Source organism: Mchenga conophoros, linkage group LG17 (assembly GCF_057382185.1).
Source record: "Mchenga conophoros isolate Kocher_MC1m ecotype Shallow Benthic linkage group LG17, M_conophoros_male_GT1.1, whole genome shotgun sequence".
Classification (NCBI taxonomy): domain Eukaryota; kingdom Metazoa; phylum Chordata; class Actinopteri; order Cichliformes; family Cichlidae; genus Mchenga; species Mchenga conophoros.
Window position 1 is genome coordinate 29,220,899 of NC_140542.1, and position 13,321 is coordinate 29,234,219.

General features: G+C 41.3%; 1 protein-coding gene across 1 annotated transcript; it reads left to right on the top strand.

Moving 5' to 3' along the window:
• On the top strand, window positions 1-12,528 carry st8sia1 (ST8 alpha-N-acetyl-neuraminide alpha-2,8-sialyltransferase 1). The gene is made up of 5 exons (XM_085251887.1): window positions 1-1,011; window positions 1,682-1,826; window positions 5,996-6,105; window positions 10,007-10,099; window positions 11,589-12,528. Exons 1-5 carry the CDS (start codon window positions 833-835, stop codon window positions 12,067-12,069), a joined length of 1,008 nt encoding a protein of 335 aa, XP_085108013.1. The 5' UTR covers window positions 1-832; the 3' UTR covers window positions 12,070-12,528.
• The last annotated feature ends 793 nt before the right edge of the window (window positions 12,529-13,321 follow it).

Consider the following 13,321-nt stretch of genomic DNA (forward strand, 5'->3'; position numbering starts at 1 on the left):
AGAGCAGATACTTTAATAAAATAATTTCAATAAAATTCAAACCTAAATTGTGTTCAGGTCCTTCTCAGCTTGCTAGGTGCAGGGGGAAAGTGGACAAGCGTGAGCCGTAAGGATCGCGTGTGCTTTTATTTTGAAAGCCGTTTTCCGTTGTCGCACGAGGTACTATTGGCATTGATGCGCCTCCGACTGCACAAGAAGCACTTTGTCTGAGGGGAAAGAGGTGAGGGAGGGGGCGGTGTCGATAGAAGAAAGACGGGGAGGTGGAGGGGAGCTGAGTCGGAATTAGCTGGTTAACTTGCACCGCAGACCCCCAGTCCAGGATCTGGGCGATAACGCGCGGTGATCGTGGTCGTGGGGGTCGAGAGAGATCCAGGTGGAAAGGAGTGGGACATACAGAATCGGGATGCAGCAGGACGCGGGGTTTGGAGGGAACACGCGTGCCTCCTCACGAACCGCGCGCTGTAATGGAGATGGTGATGCACCAAGAACAGAACAGCAGATTCCTGCAGAGCCACACACGCTGCCCCACAGCCCCGCGACCCAGCGCCAGCCGTTGCAGGGATAGACGCTGCTCGCTGTTAAAACCTCGCCAAGAAAAAAACGGATTTCCAAACTGATGCTCGAGCCAAACAACTGGATAACAGACTACCTTGCTCCTCCATTCATACCCCCACCGCGTCTGCGGGATGAGACGGGGATTCGGGACGAACAGAGAGACCTGCTTTGAAAAGACTGCGTTTCACACCACATGCTTCGCTCTGCTGGTGGTTTTGAGAAACAGATAAGAAAAAAAAAAGAGAGGGATAGAAGGAAAATAAAATAAAAGGGAAAGATGTTTCTGCGATGCTACCGCGCCAAATTGTCGGCGTGGGCCGCTCTGTGCGTGCTGGTGCTTTGCTGGTTTTACGTTTTCCCTGTCTACAGACTGCCGAGCGATAAAGAAATAGTGGAGGAGGTGCTGAGGCAGGGGGAAGACTGGCAGAAGAACCAGACCGGCATCGATTTGTACAGGTTCGACTCAGAGCTCTGAATTTCCTTTAATAAGCTTCAAGCTGTGATTGGCAGTGTGTGCCCCCCCCCCCTTGGATTTAAGTGTGTTTCAAGAGAAGATGAAATGATTAATAATAATTTTAAGGCTTATTGCTGAATGTAACAGATTCCCAGGAAAAAATAGGCCTCTAATTTTAGTTTCAATTTCGTAATTAATACATGCTTTTAATATTTTGGTGCTTTAAGACCAACAATTATGACAAACAAAACCATAATTCTAAAGGGAGTAATTCTAGTGTATTACAGTAGTGTCTCAGCCATAAAGATGACCACAGACAAAGCAAAAACAGAGCTCTGAGTGTGTTAGTTACACAGTAGCAGCTTTATTTATATCTTGTTAAACATTCTCAGAGGCAAAGCTGATTACAGGGTAATCAGAGAAAGTGACCCCTGAAGAGCACGCCTGCTGGAGGATGTGATGCTCACTTGGAGCTGGGTTGTTTCTGTGGTTCTCTTTTAATGGAGCTATAAAGACCTTTTATAGGTTGATGACTTAGATTTGCTTGCTTCTTGGGAATTAACAGATGGGAGAAAAGGCAGTTTAAAATTAGCTTGATGTAATGATGTAATATAGTTAAAGTATCTAATTTAGTTTAGTCACCAAAATTGGTGTTTCCTCCTTTCTCCACAGGAAGCTGCTGTCAGAATGCTGCGATCCGAAGCGGATGTTTGCAGTGACCAAGGAGAACTCCCCTGTGGGCAAAGTCCTGTGGTACGATGGCGAGTTTTACTACTCGCACACCGTCAACAACAACACGTACTCTCTCTTTGTACAGGTATACTGATAAGTAACGCTCTTATGTTTCTCAGAAAATAGTGCTGTGTGAGTTGCTGTGACGGTCAGTTCACATACGAGTCCTTCCTCTGGGTTTTATTGTGGGGTTTTGACTTTCCCACATCTAGAGATGCATGTTATTAAGACCGGCAGCTGTGTCTTTGAGATGTGACTGAGACCAAATAACTGAAAATTGATTTCTGTCCTACCCGGTGCATTACAGATGTGTTGTGGTGACTGTGTTAGTGTGAAATCTAGCTGATCCATAATGGAGGAGGGGAGAGGATTACAGGTCTACAGCTCTTAGTGTGGACAGGAGTCGATATGAAGATGTGACGGGATTAGTGGTTTGGGGCAACTTGAAAGCTGAAAAAGATAATACAGTTAGTTATTCCCTGCAATTTCCTTTTTAGCTTTTTTTTAAACATTAAAAAGGCTCCTGCTCTGACCTTTTATAACACTCAACTATATAAGTCTTGTTCTGGTTTTCTTTCTCCGCTTAAGTCTAGGACAGTGTTGTTGCGACACTACTTAAAACTGGAAAGGGGCGCGGCTTCAAGGTCTTTCTTCTTTGCTCTATTTTCACTTAGGAAAAAAGGAAAGAGGGTTTTTTGTGTTCATGAGTAGAAACAGCAACGAAAGGGGAGCTATAGGTGTAAGTGCTGTTGCTGTGTTTACCGTATTGAGTTCTTTCTCTGAGGCTTTAGATCTGCAGTCAAATATCCTTCTTGGTACATGTGATGAATATTTTACCCTAATTTCCAGGCATGAGCTGTGCATGTTCTTTCATGAAGGACAGGGGGAGGTGAGTGTGAATAATTAAATAAAATGACCAACCTAGGCACTTGTGTGTGTTTGCATTTGCATTTAATTTATTGGTTTAAACATAGACTTACTGTCACCGGACACTTTATTAGGTACAGTTTGTTAGTACTAGCGTGAACTGCCTTAATTATTTGTGTATAATATATTTAACACGGTACAGGTAACATTCATCAGAGATTTCCATCCTTATTGACATGACAGTATCACACAGTTGCTGTATATTTATGTGCTGCACATCTATGACGAGATTCATCCAGTCCTCCACGTGCAGAGTGCTCTGATGCATTGAGATCTGGTGACTGTGGAGGATATTTCAGGACAGTGAACTTGTTGTTATGTTCAAGAAGCCAGATTGTATTTTATTGAACTTTGTGAGAAGGTTCATCCTGCTGAAAGCGGCTATTAGAAGATGGATACACTATAGTCATAAAGGAATGGACATGGCCAGCAACAATACTTGGGTAGGGTGTGGCCGTAAATTATCCTCAGTTGATACAAAGGGGGCCTAGAGCGTGCCCATAAAACGTCCCTCACACCATTACGTCACCACAACCAGCCTAAAGTGATTTTGTTGCTACAAGCAGAATGAATTCATGCTTTCATGTTTATGCCTTTGGCTTTCTTTAGTATTTTATTTGTTCCTGAGTAAATCGGTTTGGCTGAGATTAAAGTTATAGTTTTTGCACAGCTAAATAAACTTCAAGCAGACAGCTTATTATCAGAAGTGTGAGATGCTCCAGAATTTACTCCGGTGTCCTGTTATATTTTAGATAGCAAGGAGTTTATTAAACTTCACCGAAACAATCTGCAAATTTCATTAAAAATTAATAAACTATCATCTTGTCTTTATTTTTAGTTAGCACAGACCTTAAACACTTAAAGCTGTAAGCTAATGATAGTTATATAAGAGCAGATGCTGCTGGTGCAATAAGCTGTACGTCCAATGGATGATGATCTGATTAGTCGACTAATCGCAAAAATAATGGGTGACTAATCGACTATCAAAATAATCGTTTGTGGCAGCCCTAGTGTATATGTATGTATATTAAACCAGTTTTCCACTTCATGTACTTGTTAATCGACATGTGTGGCAGACAGTGCTCAGAACACTGTAAACAGTGGAGCTGAACATTATTTCCATTAGAAAACAGTGCGATAAGGTAACACGGTGGGTTTTGTGTTTTTAAGTGAACTGACTCTATAGTGACTGTTTTGCCCAACATTTCTTTTATTCCAAGTGTGTTTTTCTGACTAAATACTATGATTAGGTCTTTATATTCTATGTGTCATCTTTTCATTTCCCTGCTCCTCTCTAGAGCCATGTCCTTGTGTCCATTGCATATTTTTATGGGGACCGTTTCACTTCCTTAAACCTATATTGTGGCTAGTTATGGTTCCCAGTAAAAAGACAACTGATAGTTTGGTGGGATGTACTGTGCTCAAATTCAAACACACAAGCACTCCCTTCTTCTCAACTCCCATTGCTGTGATTGCAGGTCTGAATGCCGACAAGCAGCCACACTGCACCAAGCTGGCAGCAGCTACAGTATCTGGGCATGTGCCAGGGAATGTGCCAATTAGGGCTTTGACAGTTAATTGCTGGTTAGTTCAGTGACTGAAACAGAGCATATATACATACAGCTCAGTGAACTGAGCAGTAGAGTCCTATAATCTTTTTTTTATGTTTACTTAGTGATGTCTTTCCTTTTCTCTAGACCTTTGACAGCGTATGGAGCACAACTGACTGAGTGAAAAATCTTATATGCACATTATAACACCAAAAAATAGAACAGAAGTCCAACACTAACTACTTAAACATGTTTTCTCTTTTATATCATGTTAAATTTGTCTTTTCAGTCAGTTGGATAAATCAGGTCAACTTAACAAGCCAAAGAAAAGATATGTCCACGTATTAGTAAAAGATTTGGTTTAATGTAAGTAGTTGGTGCTGTTGCTAAAGAAACAAGTGTCTTCCTTTAGAGCTTTACAGCTTTAGCTTGTTTTTCTGGTTCCTGTCCTCTTCTTGATTTGCTGTTAAAGGTCTAAAAGAGACTCTTAAGGGCAAAGAGTGTGTGTGTGTGTGTGTGTGTGTGTGTGTGTGTGTGTGTGTGTGTGTGTGTGCCTCAAGCGGGTGCACTCTGAGGGGAATAATGAGAACAATTGTTTCCACTGTCTCGCTTAATCCATTCCCTTGAGTTAAATGCAGTCAATGCACAAAGAGAGGACATTTCTTTTGGGTGGTGTTTCAGTGTCTTCTGCAGCAGCTTTAATCCTGTCCTTAATAAGTTTTCAGCTGTGGTGATGGTAAGATAATGATTCACTGCAACAAAATTGATTACTGGTAGTGACTGGTAATTTTTGTTGTCACTTCCTTGTTGGTTGTTTATTTCAAATGGACTACAGTAAAGTGGAAAACGGAAGATTTTAAAGTAGAAATTTTGGGGGGGGGAAATGGACACCATATCCTCTAGATTAAAAAGGAGAGGGGCTGTGAGGTGTATTGTCAGCGCTCACCTAAAAAGTCTGCATCTCTGTTGATATGGAGGTGCTTTAGTGGAAATGGTTCCCTGGAAAAGGCACCAGCAATGTTGAAAGGTATATACAGGTTAGAGCAGTGCTCTCCATCAACTGGAATATTGGTGATGTGATCCTTGGCTGCTCCAGTCTGCATGCCAAGATACTGATTCATAATTTGATCTGTGATGCATTTATCAGAAAGTAGGAATATGTGTGTCATCACAGTGTGCGTGTTAGAAAGCACTTAGACGTAGACAAAAGTGCTTATGTGAATGGCTGAATGAGTGAATGAGGCATGTTGTGTAAAGCAGCGGACCCCAACCCCCAGGTTGTTTGGTACTGGGCCGCAAGAGTTGAGGCTGGGGTGCGAAATTCATGGTTTATTGGTTTCAATGTGCTGTACATATAGAGATGCTTTTTGGCATACTGTAGTTGTAACAAGTGATTATTGAGTTACTGTTGCTGTCATATCAGCTTAAAATCTGGCCATTATCGTTGGATCTCTGGCATCAACAAGGCATTTTCGCTGAGAACTCCTGTCATGCAGTGGTTGTATGGAAAAATCTCCATAGATCAGCAGTTTCTGAAATTCTCTTGCACCAACAACCATGCCACGTTTAAAGTCCTGGATAATACACAGAAACTGTGTATGATCCATCTCTATTACATCAGCCTGCCTCAACTCTTCTTATCACTTTGCTGGTTTTGTCGGTCAGCACCGGGGGGCTATAAAGGCACATTAGCACTAGGCCCGGGGTGTTACATCATGTGTTTAGGAGCTAGTGGCTGTGTGCATTCTAACAAAGCTTAATGTTGTCTCCTGTGCAGGAAAACCCTTTGCAGCTTCCCCTGAAGAAGTGTGCGGTGGTGGGCAATGGCGGCATTCTCAGACACAGCAAGTGTGGCAGGGATATCGACCAGGCCGACTTTGTTATGAGGTAAGAAACAAAAAACACTCCAAATTTGAATCAGCAGTTCCCCAGAGACCTGCTAGATACCATCAGTGATTATAAGAGCTGGTGTTGATTTCAACAAAGAAGGAAGAACAGAGACAGAAAAATGGGCCACAGTGAGGATGAGAAAGAAAAGAGGTTAAGCAGAAAAAAAACATCTGATGGGGTATGTCAGATATTTATCTTCTGTTGTGTTATACTAGGACTATCGATTGTATTTTATAAACAAGCTGATTGTCTTGGCATTTTTAAAAAGTAATCAAAGACTTGAGACTGAGGAGGAGACCAGGGGGGGAAAGGTACATTTTCATCAGTTATAAGGGCAGTAGAAGTTCAAGTTGAAGAACTAATGTACCATCAACAGTCAACAGACCTCGTGCATGCAGAAAAATGCATGACATATGCATTTCAACTAAAGGATGACCTTTGAGAGCGCCAGGAAATAGTGAATACTTCTGGATAAACACTTGATACAAGCTGCATTTGCACAAACGTCTTTTAATTCGTGGTAACTGACGTATTCTGGCTAGGTATGTGTCAGTCTAAACACAAAGCACAGCTGATTGTCCGCCTCGAGAAAACACAACAGAGCATTTTTTTGCTTTGAGCGACAGTGAAGTGAAACTGTTTCTGTCTTATGTTTAAATTAGGTTTCTGTATAATGTTGAGTATGTGTTTTTTGTCTGTGCGGTTAGTGGTTATCTTTTGAGTCACCTTCTAAATTTACTTTGACTGTTGGCCCTATTCCAGGAAGAAGGTTTAGGTAACAGCTGTATGTCTGTTGAGCTGTCTGTTAGCTTTGAGTTTTCTCTTCCAGAAAGAGAGTTAACTTAAAGGTACAGTAAGCATTTTTGAGTTTAATTAATAGAAAAAAAATACTCTACTCATAAATATTCATTGATCCATTGTGCAATTACATCTTCCAACAAATCATGTATTTGCATAAACTTAGATTTCTGTCCATTAAAAATAATAGGAGCGTCCCCCGATTTGTGGAAGCCACCATGTTGCCCCACCGTTTTGATTGCTGTGGCGAAGATGAACATCACTGTTCCACCTAATTGCATTTTATTTCTGTGTCTAGAAACCAGCCACATACATTTTACTCTCAACAAGCAGCGGGTGCTGTAACGCAGTCAGTTCTTCTTTTACTCTTTTACTCTTATGCTGTTTTGTGGATCACAAGGTTTAAAACTACTTATAAACACACACACACAAAGTAACTCTCCCAGAGTGCCAATTTCGGGTCACTTTTGCTGGTCCAAGCCCGGGTAAAGGAGCAGGGCTGGAATTGTGACATTAAAAAAAACAATAATTGCTAAAAGAAATTTAATTTATAGTTCTAAATAAATTCTAAATGCATTTAGGACGTTTTTTACTCACTTTATATCTCTTCCACGATGTTATTTCTCTCTCCAACAACATAGGTTACAATTAGATTAGCATGACCAATTATGCAAATTAGGTGATGACGTCTTTTAGCGACTTCTAGCGACTTTTAGGACAGCCAATAGCGATTTTCCTTACTGAGGAGTTGGCAACACTGATCATGATCTCTTTGTCATTATGCCTCTTCCTGCTCCAGCTCTGCTCTTTCTTTCTTCGTCATTTCCACTTCACTTTGTTCTTCCTATCCGCAAGTCCTGTCAGGTCTGAGCCAGTTACCAGAGTAACAGACATTTTCTTCCATAAACTCGCTTTCTCTCTCACTAAATTTCCTTCCTCATTAAGTTGCTGTCACAGTGCATAATACTAGAGTGAATAAACAGAGTGAATTAATTTAATTTACCACATTTTCCGCACTATAAAGCGCACTTAAAATCCTTACATTTTCTCAAAAATCAACACTGCGCCTTATAATTGGTGCGCCTTATGTATGAATTCTACTTGTGCTTACTGGCCTCAAACAGATTTTATGTGGTACACGGCACTCAAAAATCTGTCAAAAAATGTTTTAGTACAACTTTGGTAAGCTACAAAGCCGCTCCACTTGATGGATAGTCAGGAGTCCTGCGGAGTAATCTGTGTCCAAACCTCCGTCTGCTTCAGGTCCCAGAGCCAAATGAACACTGCGGCATCACTGAGAGTTAAAAACTGTCTAAATTCGTTCATTTATAATAAAATGATCAGCGTTGCTGCTTTACCAGGTGTGAATTGAGTTTAACATCCAGGCATGAAAACAGAATTTATTAAATTTAATGGAGTTAGAAGTTAGCAGGAAGTTAGCTCGCTAGTTTCTACCTAAACATGATATAGCATGTTCTGACTGAGAGATTTCTGAAAAAATTAAAACATACAGCTCTGCTATCACTTCCAACATAAATGAAGACAGAAAACTAAACAACAGTGATGTTTGCAGGGTTACTGAAGTTGCACTAGCTGGTATATAATGATGTGCTACGTGATCGCTAGTGATACAGCTATGTTAGCATAATGCTAACTTTTTTCCACTCGATAAAAATTAAACGGACCATTAAACGGACCAAACTTCAGTCAGGAGAACAACTGAGATAATCTACCCACAATATGAGGTTAGTCATTAATATACTGCAACAACATGGAGCAGCTGCAACAGAATTCAACATTAATGAATCAATGGTACGGAAGTGGAGGAAGCAAGAAGAATGAGTTCAGTAAAGTTTGACTTATCTGACTGTTTTGTTTTGCTTAATGTGCCTTATAATCTGGTGCGCCTTGTGTATGAAAACAGACCCGTTTAACGACAGTGCGCCTTATAATCCAGTGCGACTTCTGGTCCGAAAAATTTTAGTGAATTAAGTTTATGTTTTTACACATGCTTAAATCCTACTTAGACATTTGTTATTTTACCCCCTTAACCATCACCGCTTTATAATCAGTTGTCAATGTGAGAACGAAGACAGTGATTATGGTACATTTCTTATCAACTCAGGAAAAAACCTGGAAAAACTGGTCTCCATTTATTTAACTCTGTGACTCTGGGGACAGCACAGAAACATTAACTTATTTCTCTGGAAAAAATGTTGATATACTTTAGCAATCATTATTTAACTCTGTATAAAGCTTACGGCAGATAACACACTGATCAACAATCTGTCATTTGCCATACTGGATATCATTCACGTTGATTTAAAAAAGATAAGGCTGTCACAGTTGGGATCTTGGGGGTGAATATGTGAAATAAATCGAGTCGAATTGAGTTCAAGAATCTAAAACAGAACTAAATATGTAAGTGTTAAATTCAGCCTCTAGACACCCTGTGTTCTGAACATTTCACGGTGACAGTTGGTCACAGGCTGAGATGCAGTCGTTAAATTATGTAAACATATAGTGTCTGACATTCAGATTTAATGCGACATGACCATTCAAACAGCAGTCGCTTTCTAAAACATCAGAAATTTATTGGATTCAGTACCACATACGAAAGTGACCTAGGTCAGATTTGAAAATATCTGATTTTTTCTTTTCAAACTGTCATATCATAATCGGATATGGGTCGCATAGGGTCAAAAAGGTCAGATTTGATGCGCTTTCGCCTGTAGTGTGAACGTAGTCAAAGTGACTCTCTAAAAAATTAAGTTTGGTAATAGGTGACCACAGAAAGTATAGTGTCTGTGATCATGAGCGGCTCAAGCAATTTGAAATGACTCCTTTTTCCCTTCCTGTTTATTAAAAAAAATCTCATAGCCTATAGTGACCACATTGTTATTCCTCGGTCCACTGGATTAAAATGGATGCTCTGCTCTTTATTTACCTGTTGCTATGGTGAATCTCAGTATTAGAGCTCCATTAATGATGGTTTTCTTTCTCTACTCACGCATGCACTTAACTTGGGCTAAACATGTTCAGAGCTGATCTGCCGTTGTCCAACTGAAAACTCAGACTCGTGTTTGTTCTGTTTATTTAGGTGTAACCTTCCACCGATCTCAAAGGAATATGCGGAGGATGTGGGCACTAAGACACATCTGGTTACAGCCAACCCAAGCATCATAGAGAAAAGGTAAACAAGTTGGAAACTGCACCACTGTCGCAAACACTAAGCAAATGTACATTTGTCACTTGACCAGAAACACTCAAAGTCAAAGTCAGCTTTATTGTCAAAGACCATATGTACAGTCTTACACAGGAATTTGCTCCCATGGCCCTCAGTGTACGCTAAAAATATAAAGACAAAAAAGGAAAAATAATAATAATAAAATAAAATAAAATAAAAGTCTTATGTAAAACACAATACAATACTATACAATTATTTAAACAGCAGTGTCCAAGACAATCATAGTGATTGTGGGCAAGTTCGTGTGGGGCAGTCAGTGAAATGGCAATGGTGGTGGGTCAGAGTTTGTATGTTTGGGGGGGGGGGGTTGGAAAGCATGTTAGCCGGTTGAGTTGAATGGCGCTGTCGGGAATGTTATTGTTAAGCCAAGTTTCCACAAAGACGAAGACACAACACTCTCTCACTGACTTCAAGGTGGACCGAAGTAAGTGTACATGATCCAGCCTGTTGTCCAGGGAGCGCATGTTGAACAGTGCAATAGTGGGAATAGCGGGTTTGTGTGGATTAGCCGCTAGCCTGCTCCGGATGCCTCAGCCCTTACCCCTCTTTTGTCTCCTCTCGCACCGCCTGAGACGTTTCCACTGTAGGTGAGGTCTTGCTAGCAGGGGTTGCTAATGGTAGATGCCCCGACGTTTCCACTGTGGGCAAGGTGTAGTAGCAGGGGTCGCCGATGGTAGATGCCTCCGAAGCTGCAGTTCGTCAGTGTGGTTCGTAGCTCTTCTGTGATTAAAAAGTTAGTGGATTTGCTTCTCTTATTTTGAGAAGGAGCTCACGACTATATCAGTGTTGTGAAAAACAAGAAAAAGAGCAAAACAAAGACAGGAACACTGTTTTCCGCACCGCCATCTTGGATCATCACACAGATTGTAGATGGGGGCAGGAAAGCATCCGTCTGAGGACACAGGCACAGACAGATGGAAAAGACTAATGGACTGAGTTGTGGAATGAATGTGAAGGCATGAGATATGCAAGAGTTTACATATGGGTTTTGCAGAAGACACAAATTATAGCTGTAATATGCATAAGACAAGAACAACTCAGCCCAGAGCTACTAAACAATAAGTAGAATATTTGGCATTGTAATCAGGGTTTAAAGAAACATAAAAGACATCATAATAAATAATAACTTGTAATAGCAGTAGTAATACAAAGCCTTTTCTTTTCTTTGTCACATTGTCTGTTTACTCGAAGCTGTTAAATGTTTGTTAAATGTTAAATTGCTGAAAAGTGGTCACGAGTGTTAGTCTAATAGGCCATTGTAGTTTATAGATTTATTGCACCAGCATAGCAAGGTCATTTCCTTTAACAACTGGCAGAAAGAGAAAGCAACTGAAGAAAGCAATCTTTAGTTTGGAGAGAAGTCACCAGGTTAGTGATCACTCTAAAGTATACAGTTATGCAGTCATCTTTTTATCTATCTTTCTCTCTTACTCAGATTTCAGAGCCTTCTGTGGTCAAGAAAATATTTTGTGGATAGTATGAAGGTCTATGGCTCGAGCTACATCTACATGCCTGCATTTTCCATGAGGCCTGGCACAGACCCATCACTGCGGGCATATTACACACTGGCAGATTCCTCCTCCAACCTCACCATGCTTTTTGCCAACCCTGAATTCCTACGCACAGTGGGTAAATTTTGGAAATCCCACGGTGTGCACGCCAGGCGCCTATCCACAGGGCTCTTCCTGGTGAGCTTAGCCCTAGGACTGTGTGAGGAAGTCACAACCTACGGCTTCTGGCCGTTTTCCGTCGACCTGGATCAGCGACCGGTCAGCCACCATTACTACGACAACATCCTGCCCTATAAATGGTTCCATGCCATGCCTGAGGAGTTTGTCCAGCTTTGGCATCTGCACAAAAGCGGCACGCTTCGTGTGAGGGTGGGACGTTGCGCCCCTCGGGAAGGAGGAAGTTAGAGCACCTTGAAAAGTGAAGCGATTGCACACAGCTCCATCTGTCTCCCTACGCATTCCTGCTGTAAACCCCCAATCCCCACCCCCACCCTAGCCCAGCTGATCCCTAATTACTATGAGAATGTCCTCCACCCATATGAGCCACACTAGGGAAAAAGGAACACAGTGACACATGCAGGCACGCACTCACACAGCATAACATATTTACACATTCCTGAAACTAGCCATATCTACCTGTGTTTCTGAAATTGTGTATGTGTGCGTGGTTGAGTGTCTGTATGGAAAGCATCATCTGGGACTAATACATGTGAAAGTATGGGAGTGGATGGTTGGGGGATGGATTTTGTGCACTGACTGTGTGTAACTGACAGAAGGGGCAGCTGGAGCACATTCCCCTCTGGGACTTTGTTAATCAAGAATAAAAGAAGTGGAGGGCGGAAAGGGGGACAAATAAGACTAAAAGACTAGAGATAATGGTAGTTCCTAGTAACTTGAATAGAAGCTAAATTTAATAGAGGAAGGGAAAAAAGGTAAACTTTGAAGTTGAGTCATTAAAAGCCATCGGCCAAGATTTTAAATAGTCTAAAAATTTTACGTTTGAACCTGGACCTCTCTTCCACTGAAGATTACCAAATTCAGTTTCCGTCTTAGCTTCACTTGCTGTCATCTGCATTTTATCCTCGTCAAGCTACATCTTTTAGCTTGTTGCTGCTAAGGATGTAAGCTTTATCTAATAACGAAAACTCAATTGAGTGCTGAGGTGAATAAGATGACTCTTGATACATATTCACACTTCAGAGTACGCTGGATTAAAATAGGTGCTCTGCTGTTTATGTCCCTGTTGCCAGGATAGATCATGGTATCATTAGCTTGATCAAGGAGGGCTTTTTTTTCCACCACTCACATACATGCCTAACTCAGGGTGAACATGCTCCGAGTTGACTGAACTAAGTGTTATCATCCTTTCTAGAGCCAAGAACGGAGTTTCCCATCTTTTATTTAATCAGTTAGACTCAGTGTTTGATGAATCTGTCTTCTAGGACAGGACCAAGGGGAACATGGGAAAAAACTAGAAGTCACACACACATATACACTAGGGGTGCAACGATACTCATATCGATATTGAACCGTTCGATACAGTGCTTTTGGTTCAGTACGCATATGTATCAAACAATACATCCATCCATCCATTCGCTTCCACTTATCGTTTTCAGGGTCGCGGGGGGCGCTGGAGCCTATCCCAGCTGTCATAGGG